The following is a 26207-nucleotide window of genomic DNA, read 5'->3' on the forward strand; positions in this document are numbered from 1 at the left end:
GTTCGGGCGATTACACGCGCGGCGATACTAAATATGTTTATTTATTTATTTATTTATTAATTTATATTTATAAAATGGGAAAAGGGGGGTGATTTGGACTTTTATTAGGGGAGGGGATTTTTTATTAATAAAAACACTTTTTTACTTTTTTTTTTACATACACTAGAAGCCCCCCCTTCAAAGATCCATGAGATCGGTCATAGATTGCTATGGCCTGCTGCAGGCCATAGCAATCTACTGCCGAGCCGGGATCAGCGTCATTCCGACGCTGAGGCCTGGCACGGGCAGAAGAACGGATCTCCCCCCCGTGATCGCATCGCGGGGGGGAGATCCGACCCACTAGACACCAGGGATGTGATGTCTGAAGCCCTTCAATGCAGCTGTCAGGTTTGACAGCTGCATTGAAGTGCTTAATTATCCGGCGCGGCAACGGGACCCGCGCCGGCTAACAGAGGCACTGCCCGGCTGCACGTGTCAGCCGGGATCAGCGCCGTTCAGAGCGGGGTCCCGGCGGGACCCCGCTCTGAACACCCCCCGCGGCGCCATGATGTATTAGATACGTCATGGGTCGCTAAGGGGTTAATGACCTTTGTTGCCCTCCTCTGCATCCGCTCTAGTTCAGCTGTGTCCTTCTTATATACCGGTGCCCAAAACTGTACACAGTATTCCATATGTTGTCTGACCAGTGATTTATAAAGAGGCAAAATTATGCTCTTATCTTTAGCATCTCGGCCTCTTTTGATGCATCCCATTATTTTATTAGTCTTGGCAGCTGCTGCCTGGCACTGATCACTAAAGTTGAGTTTGTTGTCCACCAACACCTCCAGGTCCTTTTCGGAAGCAGTGTTACCCAGTGTTTTATTATTTAGCACATAACTGTACTTATTATTTCTACGGCCAAAATGCATAACCTTACATTTATCCACATTAAACTTCATTTGCCATTTCTCTGCCCAAGCCTCCAACTTCTCTAAATCCCTCTGTAATATGATATTATCCTCCTCTGTACTGATTACTTTTCCCAGTTTAGAATCATCTCCAAATATGGAGATTCTACTCTGTAGCCCCTCTACAAGATCATTAATAAAAATATTAAAAAGAAGTGGACCCAACACTGACCTCTGTGGTACCCCACTAGTAACTAAAACCCAATCTGAATATGTTCCATCAATGACCACCCTCTGTTTTCTAACACTCAACCAGTTACTTACCCATTTGCATACGTTTTCCCCGAGTCCCAGCATCCTCATTTTGTAGATTAACCTTTCATGCGGCACAGTATAAAATGCTTTTGAAAAGTCCAGATACACAACATCCACAGCCTCCCCCAGGTCCAGTCTATAACTTACCTCTTCATAGAAGCCGATCAGATTAGTCTGACAGGATCGATTCCTCATAAATCCATGCTGGTGCTGCGTCATAAGATTATTTTCATTAAAGGGGTTATCCAGCGCTACAAAAACATGGCCACTTTCTTCCAGAGACAGCACCGCTCTTGTCTCCTGCTTGGGCGGGGTTTTGCTGCTCCGTTTTATTGAAGTGAATGAAGCTTAATTGCAAACCGCACCTGTACTGCAGACAAGAGTCGTGTTTTCTCTGAAAGGAAGTGGCCATGTTTTTGTAGCACTGGATAACCCCTTTAAGATACTCCAGTATAGCATCTCTTACACACCCCTCAAATACTTTACCCACTATAGATGTTAGACTTACGGGCCTGTAGTTTCCAGGATCACTCTTTGAACCCTTCTTGAATATTGGTACCACATTAGCTATGCGCCAGTCCTGTGGAACAATCCCTGTCATTATAGAATCTTTAAATATTAGGAATATCGGTCTGTCTAACACAGTACTTAATTCCTGCAAAACTCTAGGATGGATACCTTCTGGGCCCGGTGACTTATGGATTTTAATGTAATTAAGGCGTCTTCCCACTTCTTGTTGTGTTAGGCAGGTGAGATTTATGGGAGGATTTATATTATCCCTAGTCATGTCCTCTTTTATTGGATTCTCCTCTGTGAATACAGTAGAGAAGAATGTATTTAGTAGATTGGCCTTTTCCTCTTCCCCCTCCACCATTACACCCAGATTATTTTTGAGGGGAACAACATTTTCAGTTTTAAGTCTTTTGTTATTTATATAGGTGAAGAACATTTTGGGATTCGTTTTACTTTCTGTGGCAATCCTTCTTTCTGTTGTAATTTTTTCTTCTTTTATTTGCTTTTTACACATTCTATTCTTCTGTCTATAGTTGTTCAATGCTTCCCCACTACCTTCTTGTTTTAGTAGTCTGAATGCTTGTTTCTTACCATTTATTGCACCCCTTACAGCTGTAGTTAACCACATTGGATTTCTCCTATTTCTTACTACTTTTATTCTCATATGGTATGTGTCGCTATATACCAGAAGCCTGTATACGGGCAGATCACTATATACCAGGAGCCTGTATACAGGGCAGGTCACTATATACCAGGAGCCTGTATACAGGGCAGGTCACTATATACCAGAAGCCTGTATACGGGCAGATCACTATATACCAGGAGCCTGTATACAGGCAGATCACTATATACCAGGAGCCTGTATACGGGCAGATCACTATATACCAGGAGCCTGTATACGGGCAGATCACTATATACCAGAAACCTGTATACGGGCAGATCACTATATACCAGGAGCCTGTATACGGGCAGATCACTATATACCAGGAGCCTGTATACGGGCAGATCACTATATACCAGGAGCCTGTATACGGGCAGATCACTATATACCAGAAGCCTGTATACGGGCAGATCACTATATACCAGGAGCCTGTATACGGGCAGATCACTATATACCAGGAGCCTGTATACGGGCAGATCACTATATACCAGGGGCCTGTATATAGGCCAGGTCACTATATACCAGAAGCCTGTATACAGGGCAGGTCACTATATACCAGTCGGCTCCTCCTGGCTGATCTCACATCTCATTTCCATTCTTAGCAGAGACTTATTCTCACATTCCCACTCGATATTTCAGCGGCTCGGGTAGATTGCCACTTACATGCATGGTTTAAGACGCCACCGGCTCTCCAAGGACAGAAATTCTCCCGCACGCCGGTGAATTCAATCAAATCATTCCAAAGTTTTCATCACTGGATCATCACAGATGAGAGAATGTTCTGGCAAAAGCAATACGGCAGCGCTGGTCTTGTATCAGAACCCGGGAAAGCTGGGTGATGGCCCCTAATGGGAGCTGTAGTGGCAGCCATATTGGTTGTGGGACCATTATAGAAGTATATGAGAGAGTTGTGATGACTTCAGTGTGTTACATAATTCTCTTCTTTCCCTTAGTTGTGAGCGCAGACAGAAACGGAGACGCCACCGAAACGACCGCTGTGCATTACCGGAGGAAGGAAGCTTACAGCCACTTACCGACCTGTCACCGGACACCGACATCCCCGGGCTTCACCCGCTAAAGCTGGGAGACTTCAAAACCAGCCTGGATGAGAGAAGCATCCCCTGCAGGACAAGCAAGTAAGAGCACTAGAGTTCTTCTTTACTATCCTACAAGACACATGTGTATGAGCCCTGGTGGGCCACTGGATCTAGAATATGCACACAATGTTCCCTTATGTATAGTTACATGAGGCCCCACTGCCTGATGCACTCCCCCGTCAACCAACCTGGTGGTCAATGTTGTGTTCTGTCCCTGGTAGCCTAGTGGTACAATTTCATGTTCCTAGTGGTCTAGTCTGTTTCTAGTGTTCTAGTGATTCAGTGTCCTGTCCCAGGTGGCCTAGCAGCACAGTATCCTCTTCATGTTGGTCCAGTAATCTCCTCTTGTTGGTCCAGTAATGCAGTGTTCTGTCCCTGGTGTCCTGGTGGTACAGTTTGATGTTCCTAGTGGTCTAGTCTGTTTCTAGTGTTCTAGTGATTCAGTGTCCTGTCCCAGGTGGCCTAGCAGCACAGTATCCTCTTCATGTGGTACAGTATTCTCCTCTTGTTGGGCCAGTGGTGCAGTGTTCTATTCCTGGTGTTCTAGTGGTGCAGTATTCAGTTCATGGTTGTCCAGTTTGCTCTTCCTGATGGTTCATTAATACAGTGTGATGTTCCTGGTATCCTAGTAGTACAGTATCCTTTTCCTGATGGTCCAGTATTTTGTTCTTGGTGGCCTTTTGGTACAGTATCCAGCTCCAGGTGATCCAGTGATGCAGTGGTCTGTCCCAGGTGGTCTAGTGTTACAGTATCCTATTTATGGTTGTCCAATATTCTCTTCCTGATGGTTCATTGATCTGTCCCTGATATCCCAGTAGTACAGTATCCTTCTCCTAGTGGTCTAGTATTCTATTTCATGGTGGTCCAGTGTTCTGTCCTAGGTGACTTTGTGGTACAGTATCCTTCTCTAGGTGGTCCAGTGATGCAGTGTTTGGTCCCAGGTGGTCTAGTGTTACAGTATCCTGTTCGTGGTTGTCCAGTATTCTTTTTCTGATGGTTAATTAATGTAGTGTAATATTCCTGGAATCCTAGTGGTACAGTTTATTTTTCCTAATAGTCCAATAATCAGTTCCCCGTGGTGCAGTGATATAATGCTTATCCCTGGTGGCACAGTGGTACAGTATTCTGCATCTGGTGGTCCAATATTTGACCCCTGGTGGCCTGTTGGTATGTTTTTCTGCTTCTGGTCGTCCAGTGGTGCAATATTTGGTCCCTGGTGGTCTGTTGGTATAGTATCCTGCTTCTGATGGTCCAGTATTTTGTCCCTGGTGGCATAGTGGTCCAGTATCCTGCTCCTGGTGGTCCAGTGATGTAGTGCTCTGTCCTTAGTGGCTAACTAGAAAACAAAAGAGATAGGGGGCGACTTCTGGTGTCCTATGGTGATAGGGATAATATACCACTAATTCTCAAGCTCAAAAACCAAGTTGTGCAATAGGCACAACACTAGTAAAGAGCGTAATAAACCAAATTGGTGGCTTAGAGAACTCTTTTCCTGATGGTCCAGTATTCTGTTGCTGGTGATCTAATGATACAGTGTTCTTTCCCTGGTGGCCTGGTGGCACAGCATTCTGTTTGTGGTGTGTGGTGCGCGTGCCGGATCGGGTTGTACGGAGAGTTGGTGGTGGTTCCCCTTGCCGAGTCAGCTGGTACAGTTGCCAAAGGGACCCTGCCCAATGTAATAATGTGCTCTGCCGGAACAGTAGTGACTGAAGAGAAGAAGTAAAGAGACTACTCATTCTCATGGATGACTTGTTAGTCCTTGTCTGCCCCAGGTCTATGTTATCTGGGCGAAGCAGACTCCTGAGGTTTCGTAGTTGTTCTACACTGCGCAGTGGGATACGTAGACGTTCCGTAGCTTTGTCCCACTGGGGTAAGTTTCTATAGCTTTCAGGTAACTACCCTGCATGTTTTAGAGAAGTTCCTGGCTTCGGCAAGATGAATCCGTTTGGCTTCTCTCTCCTGGTGGAAGTTTAGCACTGCATAGCTCTCTGAAGGCTCACTAAAGGAACGCTGTGGCTGTCTCTCACACATTCACTCACTCTGAGAACTAGATCCCCCGCTATTTGTTCAATATCCACTCTGAGAACTAGACTAAGACTGACTCACTTCCTCCTGCCAAGAACTAACTCCTCCTACAGGGGCTAACTAAACCTTGCTGTGAGTGGTGGGGGCTGTGTGTTTGTGGAGAAAGAGAGAGTACGAAAGGATAGGACAAGAGGGAAAGCAGCTGCACCTGTAAATGGTTAGAAGACAACATGTGGTACAAAACAGTTAACCCTGTAGTTCCCTCATCTGTGCATAAGGTTAGATAAAGGCAGCAGTGACACCTAGTGGGGGAAACACAATAGTACACCATCACCTACATGACTGAACCTAAGGGAGTTACTTGCTCATGGGGCAATAGACAGCACCCTGTGCTGGGACACTACAGGTGGTCCCGTGATGCAGTGCTCTGTTTGTGATGGCTGTGAGTGCAGCATCATATCCCTGGTGGTCTAGTCTTCAGTTCCTGGCAGTCCTGGTGGACAGGGAACTACATTACTGGGTCATCAGAAACAGGACATTGTTATACTGGACCACCAGGAACATGACACTGTGTTACTAGATTTGGCTGTCCAAGCATAATGGGAATTATAGCTTTGTACCAGCTGGAGGGCTGCGCGTGTGACACCTGTGGGCTAGTGGTACAGTGTCATGTTCCTGGTGGTCCAGTATAACAATGTCCTATGTTTGTGATGACCCAGTAGTGCAGTTCCCTGTCCCTCTTGGCTGTATTGGTGCTGTATTATGCGTCTTGTGACCCAGTATCTGTTTCTGGAGGCTCAGTGATGTCGTGCACTTGTCTTGTCTAGTCTAGTGGTTTAATCAGCAGCCCCTGATCCCCCCAGAACCTGCTCTTCGCTCCTGTTCCCTCCTTGGCAAGCTGCAGTTTTGTAACCTGTCCAAGATGATTGCAGGGAGCCTCTGAGATTAGAAAGAAGAGGAGAAAATAGAAGGAAGAGAAAACAGAACAGCTGTCATATAAAAGCGAATCAATACACTGTGATCATAAGATGTCACTGACTACTCCCAAGTGGGCGCATGTATAGAGCAAATATTACTGTACAATCTGGTTATAGCTCAGGATCAGCGCTCCTCTACATCGCTATCAAATTATAGTCTACAAGAAAACAATGTTACATTTATATGGAATTAACCAATATGAATGCAGTAACTCAGGGTAGCTAGGTGTTGTGTTAGCCGGGGCGAGATGGGATGTACTGGTACAGCACTTGTCATGGTGGCCAGAAGTGGTAGTGCCCACTCCTGGGTATCTCATGGTGCGGACAACACAGATCACTTGAGCTGGGTAGTTGAGATTACTGAATTCTCTTGCCCATAGATCAAGCTTCTCGATGGTGGATATAGGGAGGTAAGAACAGTCTCTGAACACACTTTACTTGTAAGAAGCCTTTGGCTGGAGATAAGTAGGGGGCTACCAAGAGGACCTTGCCTAAGTAGTACAGAACTCTTTCAGGGTTACCTGGCTGAAGAAGACTTGGTTTCAGAGGCTACCACTTCTTGCCAGCAGAGATCATGGAGTGCCAGGTCTAGTAGCACAGGCCCCAGGCTTGCACAACTGGGTGTAGCTAAGAGCTCAAGATTACCAGAGATGGTCGAGCAACGATCAATGGAATACGTCGGCTTTAACTGCTCTTTGCTCCACTGTGGATAGTCTGGTCTGCTGTAGGAGAAAAAAGGACTTGATGAAAAGAATAGTCCCCCCAGGAATAAACAAAGTTGGACCACTTGTGGCAGTTGCCCTCTTTAGGTTTTAGCAATGCCGGCTGCTATAGAAGACACTTATAAGCAAATCGGGAACACACTTTAGCATACAGTCCCTGCACAAGGGCCCTGGCCTCTAGGCCAGGCCCTGAAGAAACTCTTTATAACACCACAATTTTTGGGAACTCTTGCATACATTGAAGACTAAAAAGGCCCAGGGATGACTTCTCCTCACACTATATACTTTAGAGGGAACCCTATGATTGATTAGGAAACTTCTGGAATCACTAAACCCTGAATTGTGTTAGGTGTAATGTTGTGTGGTACCCAAGGATTGGTAGAACAATAGACAGTAGAAAACAGTGACTTTAGCATAGGATAATACCGACAATCAATCAGAAAACCATTAACCCTTCAGACTTCAGCTGTGCTACCTAAGATATCAAATATAGTGACATCAAGTGGTGGAAGTAGCTCACTACGCACATCAGCCCCAGAGCATATACACATATGAGTACTGACCTACACTTGTTACAACAGAAAGCAGTGGACACTCGCTCTGGGACCCTGCATGAAGACTGTAGAAAAATGTACATTACTGATCCTATACTGATCCTGAGTTACATCCTGTATTATACTCCAGAGCTGGACTCACTATTCTGCTGGTGGGGTCACTATGTACATACATTACATTACTGATCCTGAGTTACATCCTGTATTATACTCCAGAGCTGCACTCACTATTCTGCTGGTGGGGTCACTATGTACATACATTACATTACTTATCCTGTACTGATTCTGTATTATACTCCAGAGCTGCACTCACTGGTGGAATCTCTGTATACATGCTACTTCTATTAGGGTATATATGGTTTGTTAGTTAGATGGATACGGCATGGTTGCTGATATCCTTGCATTACATAGACTCTTGGTTACTTGGCGTATACAGCTCTTTATCATTGACCTTGCAGCCCCCACAATCTGCGGGTTGAAAGGAAATCCATGTAACTAATGTGTTGTCCAATGTGGTCATCCCCTTTAAACGATAAAAGACTGAGGGAATCTTTCATGTCCGTCCTGCTGATGTAACGTCTGGCTGTCTACATAGACGACGTGTGATAAGCTGCAAGTCTTATTTTTTTTACAGAAGAAGCTTCTAAGGTTTTGTTTTCCTTGAAGCCAAGAAAATCTCCTCTGCTATAACTCGCCCCATAAAACGTGTGAAAAATAAGGATCACCGAGCGTCATCATTTATGATCAATTGTGCGACTGAACGTTTACAGCTAATTCATTGTGGGCCCTGGAGTCTGAGACGCTTCCACTAGTGACACCTGCAGGTGACGCTGAGAACTGCACTGAACTGCCGGTAATATCGGCCGTATCTTGTGGTTTATGGTGCGTGGATTCCAGCCTGTGGCCATGAATTGAGGACAAAAACAATGGGAGACAAGGAGACACATTAGCTTGTTAACCACAGGACTAAAAAAGCAACGCCATTATAAACTACATCATATTACGAAGCATAATCTGGTCTAGAGGCCTAATCCCCTTGGTTATTGGGTGGGGAGACCCTGTGCAGGACTTTGCTTTGGCACAAGGGTCATGGAGGGGGTTGCAATTCCCAAACTTAATGGGGGCCCTGATTATTGCTTATAGCTACACCTACCATGTATAATACTAAGGTCCTCTTATGTAGTGGATCCCCTATAGTAGTGCTGCAATATTACAACTACCAGCATGCCCTAACACCCTATGATCAGTGTTTCCCAATCTGTGGTTATTCGACTTTTGGGAGTTGTAGTCAGAGACCCTCAGGTTGGCGAACACTGAACTGTTCTTGACAGTATGAGACACATGACTGCAGGGTCAGACAACGCAGGGTTTGTTTGTAGTCTGTAACCATGGCGACACATAGGTCTGCACAGGAGCCCTATACACAAAATGATAAAGCAATAAGTAATGTTTGGACAGAGAAGAATATTCTGCGCCTTCCATAACTCCATTAATATGTCTGTCACATCTGCAGTCTCACTGTGTCTGTCAATTGTAAATTGAATGTACTGTAGAATGATTAACCCGCGGCCGCCGACAAGATACCGGAGAGGTCTGACAGCGCCTCACACATCCCCTCTTGGCCGTCTTCACCTGGTGGGCGACATTTGGCGTCTCCTTCCAGTCACTGTCAGAATATAATGGGATGGATTCATATCATCTGTCACCTCCGATGCCGTAGGTGAGGAGACCAGGAAATAAGTGTGATATATGTATATACCATCAGCCATAGCATTACACCACCTCCCTAATACTGCCAGGCGCCTTTCTTCTGACCTGGATCACATATTCCTGTGATGTGTGCATCCCGGGGTCTGGACCCTATAGCCCTGAGACATCCCCCATACACCTGTGATGTGTCCTCTCGGGGTCCAGACCCTATAGCCCTGAGACATCCCCCATACACCTGTGATGTGTCCTCCCGGGGTCCAGACCCTATAGCCCTGAGACATCCCCCATACACCTGTGATGTGTTTCCCTGGGCCTGGATCTCATAGCCCTGTGACATCCCCCCATATCCCTGGGATGTGTCCCCCTAGGGCCCAGACCCTATAGCCCTGTAATGTCCCCATACACCTGTGATGTGTCCCCCTAGGGTCCAGCCCCTATAGCCCTGTAACGTCCCCAATATCCCTGTGATGTGTCCCCACCCTGGGGCCTGGATCTCATAGCCCTGTGACGTCCCCCCATATCCCTGCATGTGTCCTCCTGGGGCCCGGACCCTATAGCCCTGTGACGTCCCCCATACACCTGTGATGTGTCCCCCCGGGGCCCAGACCCTATAGCCCTGTGATATCCCCCCGGACCCAGACCCCACAGCCCTGTGATGTCCCCTGTGGTATCAGCAGCAGATCCTGTGCGGTGTGAGATGTGGCCTGCATGGATGGGACTTGCTCCTCCAGCACATCCCACAGATGACGGATTGGATTGAGATCTGGGCAATCTGGAGGCCGAGTCACATAATCTCTTTGTCATGTTCCTAATTTCTTAACAATGTCTGCATTGTGGCCCCGGGGTATTATCCTGCTGATAGAGGCCGCTGCCATTAGGGGGGGTCCCGCTTCCATTAGGGAGGGTCCCGCTGCCAGGACTTGGTGTGTACAATGGTTACATAGGTGGTAAACGTCATAGTAACATCCACATGATGCCAGGACACTAGGTCTCCAGCAGGACATTGCCCATCACACTACCCCCGCCATCTTGTCTCGTTCCCATTGTGCATCATGGCCGCCCACACGATGGAGACCGTGACCCATCAGACCAGACGCCGCCTTCCATTGCTCTATGCTCCAGTTCTGATGCAATAATCTTTAGTCCTGGGTCACATGGCTAATCTTAGGCGGCCACAGTGACAATAGAGGCAGCAATGTTATCATGCAGTGACAGGAGGATTATATACGTATCCCAGAAGGGCCATCTCCATTCTTTTTGGCCCCTTACAGTGGAGTATTGTTCCTTATTACAGACAAGGATCGATCCCTCCTCTGCATTCATGCGGTGATCGGCCGGACATTAGTATACAGCCGGTGACTTGATGGGTTTGGCTTTTCCCTCACGCTGTATACTAACTGAGGCTGAGCTGTAAATCGATCACTCATCATCTCCGTCTCTGCTCCACGCCTGGTAAAGATGGAGTCACACCCGCTGTCACCACGCATCACTGCCCTAATAGTAATGGTGCAAACACACAACAAATCCACTCAGGATCAGGTAGTGAGTTGGTAAAGCAATCTATGGCCGGGATAAAAGACATATAACAGTGGCAGCAAAGCTGATGGGAGTTGTAGTAGCCTCATCCACAAAATGTGGACATAGCTACCCCATTGCTTTCAATGGGAAAGTGAAAATCTAAAATAAATCCGCACTTATTGTGGATTTCACATAAAATGTTTTTTTAAAGGGATTTTTCACCAAATTTCTTTTCTTTCCAATCAACTAGTGCCAAAAAGTGCACGAGATTTGTAATTTACTTTTATTACAAAAATCTCGTCTTCCAGTACTGATCAGCTGCTGTATGTCCTGCAGGAAGTCGTATTCTTTTCAGTCTGGAGAGCAGGAGAGGTTTTCTATATGGGTTTGCAACTGCTCTGGGCAGTTCCTGACATGGACAGAGGTGGCAGCAGAGAGCACTGTGTCAGACTGGAGAGAATACACCACTTTCTGTAGGACATTCAGCAGCTGATAAGTATTGGAAGACTGGAGATTTTTCAATAGAAGTAAATTATAAATCTCTGTCACTTTCTGATACCAGTTGATTTGAAAGATTTTTTTGTGAACTACCCGTTTAAATATTATAATGTTCTGTTCCAAAATATTCCACAATAAACAGTTTGCTGATTTGTTGAAATTATGTGGCTTTCCCGCTGTAGATTTGGTCCTGTGTGGCTATATCGGGGGTCACCCAGCTTTCTCAGAAACATGTATAACTAAGAATTTTTTAAAGCATACCTGTCCATTTCTTTTGCATAACACATCGCACACTCCTCACTGCTATGCCATGACATAGTGCTAGTGAAAGGGCACTGAACAGGCTTGCACTGCAGTGGGGATGATTTACACAATACTATAGATGGCATGTGGGGAAGAAAGGGTTACTGATGCACTGGCTTTGCAAAGTCTATATGTGCAGACATTAAAATAAACAACAACAGCAAGGCAAGGGTTACAGTAATGAGCAGGAAGCCTATACTTTGTATAGCCAGCACAGCTCATCTGGAGACTATCAGTTTGCAGCCCAGGCTCTCCCCCAGCTGCACAAGGCACATGGTATGCTCCATTTCCTGTTGTCTGTCTTGTTAAGACTGTTACTAGAGACAGATTTCCTCTGACAACAGGCAGTGGGCAGCAGATTGCAGGACAGGGAGACACCTAGTGGCCAAGAATTTAGCGCTGTTTTTTCCTGACATGGTGGGAAGTTGCTTGAATTTGTGCTCACACAAATCATATTTTTATTTCCGCCAGGATCCCCGTGGTGACCATGTGATGGCGCTGTTATCGTCTTGACGTTGTATAAGGACAGTTCGGAAGGACGCAATGGGTGGATATAATAAGGAACTGACCTGATGCAGGTGGTGGTATACACACCCCACATTTCCTAAAACCTCTGCACCCAAAAATACAAGTTTGTGGGAGAAGAAGCGTGTCGGAAGAGGAGACCTGTCAGTGGCAGACGACCTCACCTAGCCAGGAGTAGCCCCCCCACCCCCTCAGCCATAGGGCTGTATGTTTATTTATGATACATGTATGTATGCATGGGCGCACATAACTAGTGATCCGGGGCTGCCCATGGAGACCACCCATGATGCCCTGGGGCATTGTGACAGAACATATATGTAACAATACTGTTCTATATATTTATATAGCTATTTATGTACGTATGGAAGCATGTATGACTGTTAACATGTGATCACTAAGGGCTTAACCCCTCCCCCCACCCCACGTATGTGCTGTGAATGTCTCCATCTGCACCAATACTACGTGTATAGTATCCGCTCATCTTCAGGGTTTTGATCACAGTTTTATTTTTAATAAAAGTAAATTTTAAGTGTAAGACGTAGGTGGTGAAGGCTTCTCCCTGGTTACATCAGCGCGCACCACTGCCAGCTGCCCCGCTCGGCTCGCACGTCAGACGGCTCGGCCTCCGTCTCCGCTTCCCACAGATCCTCCTCTGAAAAAGAACATCGTCACAGCTGAGTGTTCGGAGAGCCAAGGAGATGACACATCTATAAGTATCTACACCGCGCCATGTGTGCAGAAAAGTCACTGCCACCGCTACATACCAGGCAAGGACGGGCATCACTGTCCACCTACCTACTATATGTGTGGGTCTAAGATTATACCCGCTAGGTATCTGATCGGTGGGGGTCCAACTTATGGGACCCCCAGTGATAATCTACAGGGTTCTCAAAGAACGTCTGATGGGTGGGGGTCTAATTTATGGGACCACCAGTGATAGTGATCACAAGATACCCACCCACATGATGCTCAATGAATGTCAGATTGTGGGGGCCATTAATAGAGTTAAAGGAGTTGTCCAGCGAAATTCTTTTTCTTTCCAATCAACTGGTGTCAGAAAGTTTTACAGATTTGTAAATTACTTCTATTAAAAAATCTCAAGTCTTCCTATACTTATTAGCTGCTGTATGTCCTGCAGGAAATGTTGTTTTATTTTCAGTCTGACACAGTGCTCTCTGCTGACATCTCTGGCCGGGACAGGAACTCTGTCTCTGTTTTCTATGAATACCCATGGAAAACCCCTCCTGCTCTGGACAGTTCCTGTCTTGGCCAGAGAGGTCAGCAGAGAGCACTGTGTCAGACTGAAAATAAAACAATATTTCCTGCAGGACATACATCAGCTGATAAGTATGGGAAGACTTGAGATTTTTTAATAGAAGTAATTTACAAAACTTTCTGATATCAGTTGTTCTTAAAGAAAAAAGATTTTCGCTGGACAACCCCTTTAAGGAACCCCTGCTATAATCATGGGATAAGCACTAGAGATGAGCAAACCTGGAGCATGCTTGAGTCTATCCGGACCTGATAGTTCGGCATAGCGGTGGCTGCTGAAGTTGGATAAAGCCCTAAGGCTATGTGGAAACCATGGATATAGTCATTGGCTGTATCCATGTTTCCAGACAACCTTAGAGCTTTATCCAACTTCAGCAGCCACCGCTATGCCGAACTATCAGGTTCGGATGGACTCGAGCATGCTCCAGGTTCGCTCATCTCTAATAAGCACCTTAAATTTGTTTTTCTCCTAAGTGGTGGTGGCACCCTGCTTAGGTGCTGGGCTGTCACTTCTACCTGTGTATCCCCATAGGGCTCTCCAGTTGTTATAATACTACAACTCCCAGCATGCCCTAACACCCCATGGTCAGTGTTCCCCAACTTGTGGCCAAGTAACAGTTGCAAAACTACAACTACAAGCATGCTGGGAGTTGTAGTATTGCATTAGCTGGAGGGCCACAGCTTGGGGAACATTGACCATAAGGTGTTAGAGCATGCTGGAAGTTGTAGTGTCACTATCCTATAGCTATCCTAAAGCCCTTGGGTTGTGTTTCAGATGAACAAATATCCTAGCATACCCATTACGCTGTAATATCATAACAAGTGTGGGAACTGTTCTATCAGTATGAAACAGATATCAGTATGGCTGATAACAGAGAACAGTAGCTTGAATGTACCTGCACGACTGATAAATAAAAGATAGATTTCCTGTTCTCAGACATATCTAAGACCACTCAGAGATGAAGCCAGCGGCTGGTCAGCCGAGGACATTAAATAGATATATACCTTCCCGTATACCTCAGACAATTAGCACATTCCCGAGATCGTTCTCTGTTACTTTCTGATGGAATTAGCTTTCAATTATTTCTCGGTTTCACTTTTATGTGGAATTTGTGGTTAGAAGGAAAGAGCCTAAGTGTTCACAACAAGGGCAAAACAGACGTGGCGTTCTGTGCGCCTAATGTACATGACGTCCTCCGCAATAAGTGGCAACAAGGCCTGAGGACAGGGCCCTGGGTAATGCCGCAAAGGGATTCCCCTGCTGACTTTAAAAGCCTCCATATACTTTATGTTATAGATAGTACAAGACAGGGATGGGGAACCTTCAGCACCTCCAGCTGCAAAACTACAATCCCCATCATGCTTGGACAGACAAAGATGTGGCTTTGGCTGCTCAAGTATGATAGGAATTGTAGTTTTGCAACAGATAAAGGGCAAAAGGTTCCCTTTCCCTGGGATAATGTATATGGGGCCTCCGAGTCTCCACCAACAGATGAAGACTTGGCTGTCAGGGCATACTGGGAGTTGTACTTTCACAACACCTGTAGTGCCAAAGGTTCCCCATCCTTGCCTTATACTTTCTTTTGCATAAATTACATGGAACTGGGGAATCCTTATTAATACATGCTTACCCTCATCTTCATCTTCGCTGTCTGGAGCAGGACGCAGAAAGTCTGGACAGAATCGAACCTGCACGGCAGATCTAAGGTAAAAAGCAGAATAAAGCATTATGGTTGGTGCTGTATACTGATCCTTGGCTGATTCCTGCAGATAGTTTGCTGTACTTGGGAAATGGAAAGTAATGGGACAGGAGCTCAGGTGGGTTGTCACTTTAAGGGGCCCTATTCCACCGGACGATCATCGTTTGCATAATCGTTAACAATTAACAACCTCAAACAAGCGCTATTGCGAAAGACCTGAAAACGTTCACTCATTTCCATGGAACGATAATTGCGTAATCGTAATTATCGTAATCGTAATTGCGATCGTTTTTTCTTCGCTATTTATTCGCTATTGCGTTCGTATCTATTGCGAACGACGTCTTATTCAATGCGAACGATTTGCGAGCGATTTGCGAACGAGCAACGATAAAAATAGGTCCAGGTCTTATAAAGCGATCAACGATTTCTCGTTCGGTTGTTAATCATTAACTGCATTTCAACCGAACGATTATCGTTTAGATTCGAACGATTTAACGATAATCTGAACGATAATCGTTCGGTGGAATAGGGCCCTAAGCTCACACAATTCACACAGTCGGTTTTTGTAGCCAAAACCAGCAGTGGAACCAACACTAAAAGAACTATAAACTATAATAGAAAACTTTGCACCCTGGTTTTGGCTAAAACCAGTTCCTATGTGTGACCCGTACTCCTATATACTGTATCTGCATAATGAAAGTACTTTCATATATACTTTTTACATTTTCAGGCTGCCTGCTTGCGGTCAGTGAATGGAATGATTCCTGTTTACATCTATATGTTGATTTCCCATCCTGACCTAACTCTCTAAATAATTTATGTAGAAATGAAACATATACAACATATAACTCCCAGGTGAGAAGCCCTGTGCATTTCTGCCGCTGGTGAGATGTACTTAATGCAGAGTGGTGTGAATGTATAGTGTGGGGATGGGAGATGCTCACACGCCATCAGCAGCGGCTATCGGCTGTAGATTACAGATAATGCTGCTGGATCAGAGAAAACACCAACCCTTAAAGTGTAGCTGTCATTTAATTTTTTTTTATTTTTTTTTGCAGCAATCCATAGTTCAAGCGATTTCGAGAAACTCTGTAATAGGTTTTATTAAGCAAAAGAGTTTCCTTCTGTACTCAGCTGCATGGGCTGGCTCTGTCCTTTCCCTGCTCATTCATGTCCCTTGACCCCTCTCCTCTCCATAGGTTATAATGAACACAGCAGAAACCGTCTTCACTTTGCTCCTCTGTAATGAAAACGACTTTGCCTGATAATGAGCAGATAAGAAGGGGGGGAGGGAGAGGCGGCTGCAAAACAGCTTTTTGAGTACAGAAATTAACTCCTTTGCTTAATAAAACCTATTACACAGTTTTTTTTAAATCGCTTGTAGTGTTAATTTTTGCAAAAATAAAAATAAATAAATTACAGTTAAGGCCCTATTACACAAAACAATTATTTGCAGATTATTCGGCCGATAATCGTCTTGTGTAATAGAAGGCAATGATCAGCCGACATCGTTCATAAAGTTTATGTATGGGAAAACGTATACATTACCATCAGGGCAGTCCAGCCAAATAGACCATTGAATAGTTACAGTTTATGCAGACCCCGTCCAAAAGGTGGCATTTTTGGGGGCATTTCCAGTTTAAGGGTAGCTTCACATGTACTGTATTGCAGCGAGTTTGACAGTGTGGATTTGATGCTGTGTTCATTCATTTAGTCAAATCTGCTGCTGATCTGCAGCAGAAAATCCGCTGCAATACGGTACGTGTGAACGTACCCTAAGGCTATGTTCACACTGCGTATATGTCGCGGCCGGACATATACGTGGTAAACTCCGGCCGGAGATTTACGCTACTTGCGGCCGGCTACGTACGGACTGCGAACTTACGCCCGAAGTCTACTTACGCTTCCCGAGCGCCCTACGTAGCGATCTGACAGCGGTCTTTTACTTGGAAATCTTCGCCTAGCCCCGGACACCCCACAGAACCTTTTGGATCGGCACAAAAAGCTGCAAAAATGAAGAAATCACCACTATGTACGGGACCGCATGTAACGCTACGGGCGTAAGTTACGGCATTTTCGTCCGCAAACAATGGTCTGGTTCATTTTTTACGCCGCCGCATACGATCCGGGCGTAAGTTCGTACGTAGTGTGAACTGTGCAGCCGTACTTCGTATACTTTCCATTATACGCAAACTACGTAAGTCTCCGGCCGCTTATTCACGGAACGCGCTACGGCCGGAAACTTACGTAGTGTGAACATAGCCTAAGGGTGCGTTCACACGTACAGGATCTGCAGCACATTTGATGGCGCAGATTTGAATCTGCAGCAGATCCGCAGCAGATTTGATGGCCCAGAGTTACTTTGCATTGAATCTGCAACTTCAAATCTGCGCCATCAAATCTGCTGCAGATTCTGTAAGTGTGAACGCACCCTAAGGGTACGTTCACACTTACCGGATCCGCAGCATATTTTCTGCTGGATCCGCAGCAGATTTCATTTAAATAACTGAACACAGCATCAAATCTGCACCCTCAAATCTGCTGCAAATCTGCTCAGATCCTGTAGGTGTGAACGCACCCTAATGGGTTATTCCAACTAATAATTTTTTTTTATTACCTTGATTAAATTAAATTACAGTTAGGGTGCGTTCACACGTACAGGATCTGCAGCAGATCTGCAGCAGATTTGATGCTGTGTTCAGTTATTTAAATGAAATCTGCTGCAGAAAATCAGCTGCAGATCCTGTAGGTGTGAACGCACCATTAAGGCCCTATTACACAAAGCTATTATCGGGCAATAATCGTCTTGTGTAATAGAAGGCAACGATCAGCTGACATCGTTCATTGCTGTCGTTTGTCTTTCATCATCTTGAAAGACAAACGACTAATATAGCAGCGATCTATTGCCGTCGCTCCACGGAATAGGAGCGGCGGCAGCAGTCAGCTGCTATCCGCTTTGGGCTGCTCGACAATCAAGCGATCACCTGGGCAGCCCCCCTGCAGCTCCCCGTGCCCCCCTACCCCTCGACTCTCACTGACAGTGCTCGTTTGCTCCTCTCCGTCACCCCGTGTAATAGGGGATTAACACTTTAAAGGGAACCTGCCACCATGAAAACAATATCTACTCTATTGACATCGGGTTATAGAGCTGGAGGAGCTGAGTGGACTAACGTATATGATTGTATGAAAAGATTCAGTAGAACTTGAATCTCTGATATTTCTGTGCTTACAAGTCCAGTGGGAGGTCCTATCACTGAGTAACACCGTCCACTTCAAGATCCATTGAATCCTTTCCCACAGAGTTATATATCAATCTGCTCAGCTCCTTCTTCTCTATAACACAATGCTGATAGATTACATAGCATTTTCATAGTGACAGGTTCCCTTTAACTACTGAATATGAAAGGGACTGCCTCAGGGCTTCCTCGCTTGCAATACAGTCTCTCATATGAACCTATTAGGCAATATAGAATGTGTCAGCAGAAAAATGACTCATTCATCTCCGTTTAGCACTGTTCAGAATTGCCTGACGTTTCATAGAACTCCATTGTAATTCCCTTTAAATGAACAGTACACTTTAACAGTCCTATATATCCTGAAATGATGGCAGGAAAATTTTAGCTTGTCCCGTAAAAAAAAAAACCATACGTCTACTTCAAATGAAAAACTAAACCGTTACGGCTGCGTAAAAAAAAAAAAAAACTCCATAAAACAAAGGAGCGCTCGTCCTCAAGGGGTTAAGTGGAAATTAGAAATGTTTGAAGATGAAGAATTGTTGCTTTTAATTACATTTTTCAGCATCGATGATCTGAAAATCACCAGGGACTCCTCAATGATCCAATTATTGGATTAAAAAAAAATGTGCGCTATAATAAATCAGCGCGGCTGGCGGGGATTCTGAGTGCCCATATAATAAATTTAGCAAGTGCAATATACGGAGCCTCAGGATCTCCTGGTCTATAAGTGTAAGAGGAGGCACATGATGCCTCTGTATACAGCTATAGTGTAGGTTATGTACTCACCTGTCCAATGCTCCTCCTCTTGGAAGCTCCTCCCACAGCAGCAGTTCCCGCCCTCCTGTCACCCACTGGCAGAGCGTTTTGGATGTACAGGAAACCGCCAAACACAAGAGGCGCGAGGCGTCCGGGCAGGATACGGTGCACAGGTAGTCGCCTGACTTCACATTACGTACTGTGAGGAAGAAGAAGGAGATGTGCATGAAATCCTGGTACAGTAACATTCCAATAATCTGGCATTTATGGGGCTAAAGAGGCGCCAGATCATCAGATGCCTATTCAACACATATACAAATGACATAAACATGCGTATGCCAATGCCCTGGCATCAGGGTGGCCTGTTAAATTACAAGAAGGTCACCAGACAAATCAACCACTAAAACACATACAAACATTTAAAGGGGTATGCCAGCAAATAAATATTTCTTTAACATTTCTTTACTAAAGATATATATGTATATATAAAACCAATGGCTGTATCAGTAACTGCAGGGCTGCTCAAGCCCTAGGTTAGGCAGAGTTACGGATCATTGAGCCTCTCTAAAGTCTATTCTATGCATGTTATTATTTGAATAGACATAACACTTGAGGAAGCTGTCTGTGTCAGTAGTGCTGCAGCTGTCACGGCACAGTTTAGCAGCCTTCCTAATGTCTGTTCTATGCATGTTGGTATTAGAATAGACATTACACTTGGGGAAGCTGTCCATGTCAGCAGTGCTGCAGCGGCACAGTGTAGCAGCCTCCTCAATGTCTATTCTGTACATGTTAGTATTAGAATAGACATTACACTTGGGGAAGCTGTCTGTGTCAGCTGCAGCACAGTGTAGCAGCCTCCTCAATGTCTATTCTATGCATAGACATTACACTTGCAGGAGCTGTCTATGTCAGCAGTGCTGTGGCACAGTGCAGCCGCCTCACAAATGTCAATGCATGTTAGTTTTAGAAAAGACATAACACTTGGGGAAGCTGTCCGTGTCAGCTGCGGTACAGTGTAGCAAACTGCTAAAGGGTGCCACCTCTGCAACACTAGTGAAACAGGCTATCTATTCTGATTCTGACATGCATAGAATGGACATTGGGGAGGCTGAACGACATGTAACCTGGCAGGGGCTTCAGCAGCCCTGCAGTTCTCAACATAGCCATTGGTGGCAGCAGAGGGACATATCTCCTCTTCCTACTGCCACCTGACAAAATTTCTTTATAAATATATTCTTTAATAAATTTACATTAAAAGATTTTCGTTGGAATAACCCTTTAAACTGGAAACGCCCCCCAAAATGCCATCTTATGGCCAGGGTTTGCATAAACTCTGACAATTCAATGGTCTATGTGACTTGACTGCCCTGATGGTATTGTATACATTTTCTCATCCATACACTTTATTGCTATTGATTTCGGCAGGATTAGATGACCCCCGACGGGGAAGAGAATGATCAGGCAATTGGATTTCAACCTACCCCCTCCCCAGCCTATGGGTTTCCAGCTGTTGCCTTCGGCTGGCAGGGCGTGATGTGAATTGTAGTACTGCAACAGCTGGTGAGCCCCAGATTGGAGGAGGTTCTCCGTGCAGCCAGATGCTATATGAGAGCAGAGTTCCCCTTTAAATCCTGTGCTCCTGTGTAGAGATCTTGTGCGCTGGATGTCACGTCGCTCATCAGTAGAAGGGTCGCTGTGCTCTCACAATAACACCGCGTCAGACTCATTCTCTACCTGTTCCAATCGTTTTCTCATCTTCATAGAAGAAAAGAAAGTTCATTTTGCCTTACTGCTCCCCAGACGAGGCGTGAAGTGATCTAAGTGAGCGTGGACGCCGGATAGAAGCAATTAAAGGAAATTAGGAAAGCAGCGTGCAGGAGAAGTAATTGAATAACAGATGAAATGATCGCCGGGAAGGCTGCGGCATCTGCTTAACACAGCGGGTACAGCCCTGCATCTGGGGGAGGGGGGGAGAAGGCTGCAGCCCACCTGCATACCCCTGCACCAGCATGCACCAGGAGGCTCCACCACCTATCTGATACACAGCTCCTGAAATGCTCTGTGCTGCTTTCCCCATATGATACCTCTGACAGGGTCTCTGTTCCCCTTCTTCTCATATCACAACATATGTTACCTCGTCTACTGAAATGCTGCTGTAGAACTTTTACTTTTTCACCATAATTCTTAAAGGAGTATTCCGCTCAAACATAACTTTTGATATGTTGCTGCCCATGGTGAGACTAACAATTCCTTCTATACTTGTTATCATCTATTCAGTCTCCTTCCCCCATTTGCTTTCTGCTGGAGACACAAAAATCTCTGTGTAAGCTTTTCTCTCTGTCTCCCCCCCCCCTCCCTGCCCCTTTTGAGACGACTTGATGTAAACAAACCCCTGGGTGGCTGTATCTGCAACATTGTAGCATGTCTGTAATGCTGGGAGGGTTTTTTTGAGGTCACGTTGTTGAACTCACGGTGATCGTTCTTCCCAACATTAAAGAGAAGCTACAATGTTGCAGATAAAGCCTGCCAGGGACTTGCTTACATCATCCGTCTCAGTAGGGGAGGAGGGGGAGACAGAGATAAAGGATCACACACGGATTTATGTGTCAGAACTGGGGGAAGGAGACTGAATAGATGATAACAAGTATGGAAGGAATTGTTTGTCTCACCATGGGCAACAACATATCAAAAGTTATATTTGAGCGGAATCCCCCTTTAATTCATGTATATATCCCTGAGCCTTGTCTTTACACACTTGTCCCTACTACCATATAGGCCACTGCTATACAGTAATACAAGTAAACAGTTTGCTACCACATAGACCAAAACATTCCTCTTCTTAAATACTCTGTGCTGCTAGTTCTTTCCACCTTTGTTGAATCCTCAATCTATTTGTTCCTAATAACAAGCAGACTCGTCCTCACTATCCTAATCACAAGAGTCAATAGGACACTGCTCCTCCCCCCAGACCAGCACCCTCCTCTCCTGAAATACTCTGTGCTGCTAACTCTTTCCTCAACCATCGTGCTGTTGTGACCCGTCCGCTCTTATAAATAGGTGAATGAGGACCGGTCTGCATGTTGATAGGAACAAATAGGAATCATAGACTAGAGAGTATAGGCAATTACAAGGGTGGACACTGGTATGTGTGTGAATGGGGGCCAAGTGGTTACAGGTGGAGGAAGGAATTGCAGCACAGAGGGGGAGATTCATCAAACATGGTGTAAAGTGAAACTGGCTCAGTTGCCCCTAGCAACCAATCAGATTCCACCTTTAATTTTCCAAAGAGTCTGTGAGGAATGAAAGGTGGAATCTGATTGGTTGCTAGGGGCAACTGAGCCAGTCTCACTTTACGCCATGTTTGATAAATCTCCGCCATAGTGTTTGAGCTGCACAGATGTAACACGCTATATCTGAAACAGCAGCTTGCTGAATTGTCCACAACCTCTACATAAGAGGCTTTGTGCATCTGCGGCCTCCTGTAATATGGAGAGATTACCTCGCTGCCGCCACCACCGTCCAATGTAAAGCTTCATTTTACCGCTCATAAATCTGAATGAAGATATTCCAGCAGAAGCCGCCTCTTGTTTCGGCTGCGTAATATCCCCTGCACGTTGCGCCCCGCTCCTTATGGTAAAGCTGCACATTACTTTTAGTGCTTTATTTTTTTTTCCTGCGATGTTCAATAAAACACCTCAGGCGTGAATGATTCCAGCACCATTTGTAATTTTCCGCCTGAGCTCAATAAAACAATCATTTAATGATCTTGTATTTCGACCTACATAATGCAGGTTACATTGTGTGCAGGCGAGGGGATAAATTACTCCGCCTGACACTCCGAGAGCTGTTAAACTGAAATACGGTTCTATCAGAGGATGAACTGATGTCCGACGGTTACTGCGCAGATTTCCTACAGAGACGGCCAAGAGCCTCCCTCTAATGTAAGGAGAAGGGCGCTAATGGAAATCCATAGAGCTACAAAACATATCCGCAGTGTCCATGTGCAGGCACCTTCATGCAACTTTGTACCTGGTTGGTATACTAATCGTACATCACAGCCATAAAGGGGAAATCAAGGATTCTTAATACATCAGTATTATAGTAGTTATATTCTTGTATATAGGAGCAGTATTATAGTAGTTATATTCCTGTATATAGGAGCAGTATTATAGTAGTTATATTCCTGTATATAGGAGCAGTATTATAGTAGTTATATTCTTGTATATAGGAGCAGTATTATAGTAGTTATATTCCTGTATATAGGAGCAGTATTATAGTAGTTATATTCTTGTATATAGGAGAAGTATTATAGTAGTTATATTCTTGTATATAGGAGCAGTATTATAGTAGTTATATTCCTGTATATAGGAGCAGTATTATAGTAGTTATATTCTTGTATATAGGAGCAGTATTATAGTAGTTATATTCCTGTATATAGGAGCAGTATTATAGTAGTTATATTCTTGTATATAGGAGCAGTATTATAGTAGTTATATTCCTGTATATAGGAGCAGTATTATAGTAGTTATGACACGAACTGGAGAGAATGGAACGGCTGCACATCCCATCTATGGCTGACACTAATGCCGCTAGGCCTATATTAAAAATCAACACCAGAGTGTCTGTATATGAATTGATCAAGCCATATTGCCCCGTGTACCACCGCGCAGGTCCTCTGGTCCACACGGGTCCCTACGCTAACTCCACACCGTGTCGGTCAGCGACCGCCAACCCCGCAAAGCGTGCACGTACAGGGAAGGGAGGCCATGGAACGGCCCTGCAACCCCAATGTCACAGGACCAGACCCAAAAAGCCCCACCAAAACCCAGCCAGCACCACCGGCGGGGAAGGCTGCCCCCAAACGACACAAGTATGGATATGGTATTATATGGTGGCCACTGACTGGCACGGTGTGGACTTAGTGTAGGGACCCATGTGTATCAGATACCGGCACGAGGTACATGGGGCAGTATGGCTTGATCAATTCATACACAAAATTCTGATGTGTTTTTTATTTAGCCAAGCGGCACTAGTATCAGCCATAGGTGTGAGGTGCAGCACTCTGTTTCTTCCCTGAACCGCATTATAGTAGTTATATTCTTGTATATAGGAGCAGTATTATAGTAATTATATTCCTGTATATAGGAGCAGTATTATAGTAGTTATATTCTTGTATATAGGAGCAGTATTATAGTAGTTATATTCCTGTATATAGGAGCAGTATTATAGTAGTTATATTCCTGTATATAGGAGCAGTATTATAGTAGTTATATCCTTGTATATAGGAGCAGTATTATAGTAGTTATATTCCTGTATATAGGAGCAGTATTATAGTAGTTATATCCTTGTATATAGGAGCAGTATTATAGTAGTTATATTCCTGTATATAGGAGCAGTATTATAGTAGTTATATTCCTGTATATAGGGGCTGTATTATAGTAATTATATTCTTGTATATAGGGGGCAGTATTATAGTAGTTATATTCCTGTATATAGGGGCTGTATTATAGTAATTATATTCTTGTATATAGGGAGCAGTATTATAGTAGTTATATTCTTGTATATAGGAGCAGTATTATAGTAGTTATATTCTTGTATATAGGAGCAGTACTATAGTAGTTATATTCCTGTATATAGGAGCAGTATTATAGTAGTTATATTCTTGTATAAAGGAGCAGTATTATAGTAGTTATATTCTTGTATATAGGAGCAGTATTATAGTAGTTATATTCCTGTATATAGGAGCAGTATTATAGTAGTTATATTCTTGTATATAGGAGCAGTATTATAGTAGTTATATTCCTGTATATAGGAGCAGTATTATAGTAGTTATATTCTTGTATATAGGAGCAGTATTATAGTAGTTATATTCCTGTATATAGGAGCAGTATTATAGTAGTTATATCCTTGTATATAGGAGCAGAATTATAGTAGTTATATTCCTGTATATAGGAGCAGTATTATAGTAGTTATATTCCTGTATATAGGAGCAGTATTATAGTAGTTATATCTTTGTATATAGGAGCAGTATTATAGTAGTTATATTCCTGTATATAGGAGCAGTATTATAGTAATTATATTCTTGTATATAGGGAGCAGTATTATAGTAGTTATATTCTTGTATATAGGAGCAGTATTATAGTAGTTATATTCTTGTATATAGGAGCAGTACTATAGTAGTTATATTCCTGTATATAGGGGCAGTATTATAGTAGTTATATTCTTGTACATAGGAGCAGTATATAGTACATAAGGGGAGGATCTCCTAGTATTCTCCTATTCTACCTGCCGAGGAATGGAGAGAGGTAAGAGCTTGTTCACACTTGTGCTGCTTGGCGTCCAATTTTTCCACCGGTGGCAGTAATCATGGTTTATTTACAAGATGTCATCATGCAGGCAACTTCAGGGCAACTTGCACAGCACCCTTGGACCTGTCTCTCCCTGCCCTGAAGTTGCCTGCATGATGACATCTTGTAAATAAACCACGATTAGGCTAGGTTCACACTGCGTTTTTAGCATCTGTTTAACGGATCCGCTTTTTCTGCAAAAAACGGATTGCAAAAAACGCATGCATTTGTGTGCATCCGTTTTTGATCCGTCTTTCCATTGACTTCCATTATAAAAAAAAACGGATCAAAACGGATGCTTTTTTTTACGCACAATAAAGTACTGTTGACACTACTTTTTTGACCGTTCAAAAAAACGGATCCGTTAAACGGATGCTGAAAACGCAGTGTGAACCCAGCCTTACTGCATTAACCCGGTGAGTGCCGCTGGTTTCTACTGTCTAACTCAAAGGCTTGTGCTTATTGAATGAACTGCATTCTTACTCATGCTGAGCACCACTGTTATGCAGACACCGTACTGAGATTACTCAGTAAACAGAGATCACAACGCTCCCTATCACGTCAGGTCACTCAACCTGGACATACAAATAA

The 26207-nt window shown here is 44.4% G+C and overlaps 2 protein-coding genes across 9 annotated transcripts in view; one reads left to right on the forward strand and one right to left on the reverse strand.

The window, feature by feature from the left end:
* The window catches only part of PIANP (PILR alpha associated neural protein), a 32641-nt gene extending 19840 nt beyond the window's left edge, over positions 1–12801 (forward strand). For all 6 annotated transcript variants that reach the window (XM_069979911.1, XM_069979912.1, XM_069979909.1 and 3 more), the window contains exons 5-6: positions 3330–3512; positions 12252–12801. In XM_069979911.1, coding sequence (XP_069836012.1) covers positions 3330–3512; positions 12252–12273 — 205 coding nt within the window. In that variant the 3' untranslated portion in view covers positions 12274–12801. The remainder of the gene's footprint in view (positions 1–3329; positions 3513–12251) is intronic.
* Positions 12788–26207, reverse strand: part of LOC138799112 (WD repeat-containing protein 5-like) — a 34787-nt gene continuing 21367 nt past the window's right edge. For all 3 annotated transcript variants that reach the window (XM_069979904.1, XM_069979903.1, XM_069979905.1), the window contains exons 12-14: positions 19300–19468; positions 15209–15279; positions 12788–12957 (exon numbers count right to left, since the gene is read on the reverse strand). In XM_069979904.1, the coding sequence (XP_069836005.1) occupies positions 12869–12957; positions 15209–15279; positions 19300–19468 (329 nt within the window). In that variant the 3' untranslated portion in view covers positions 12788–12868. The remainder of the gene's footprint in view (positions 12958–15208; positions 15280–19299; positions 19469–26207) is intronic.

This window comes from Dendropsophus ebraccatus, chromosome 8 (assembly GCF_027789765.1).
Source record: "Dendropsophus ebraccatus isolate aDenEbr1 chromosome 8, aDenEbr1.pat, whole genome shotgun sequence".
NCBI classification, from domain to species: Eukaryota; Metazoa; Chordata; class Amphibia; order Anura; family Hylidae; genus Dendropsophus; species Dendropsophus ebraccatus.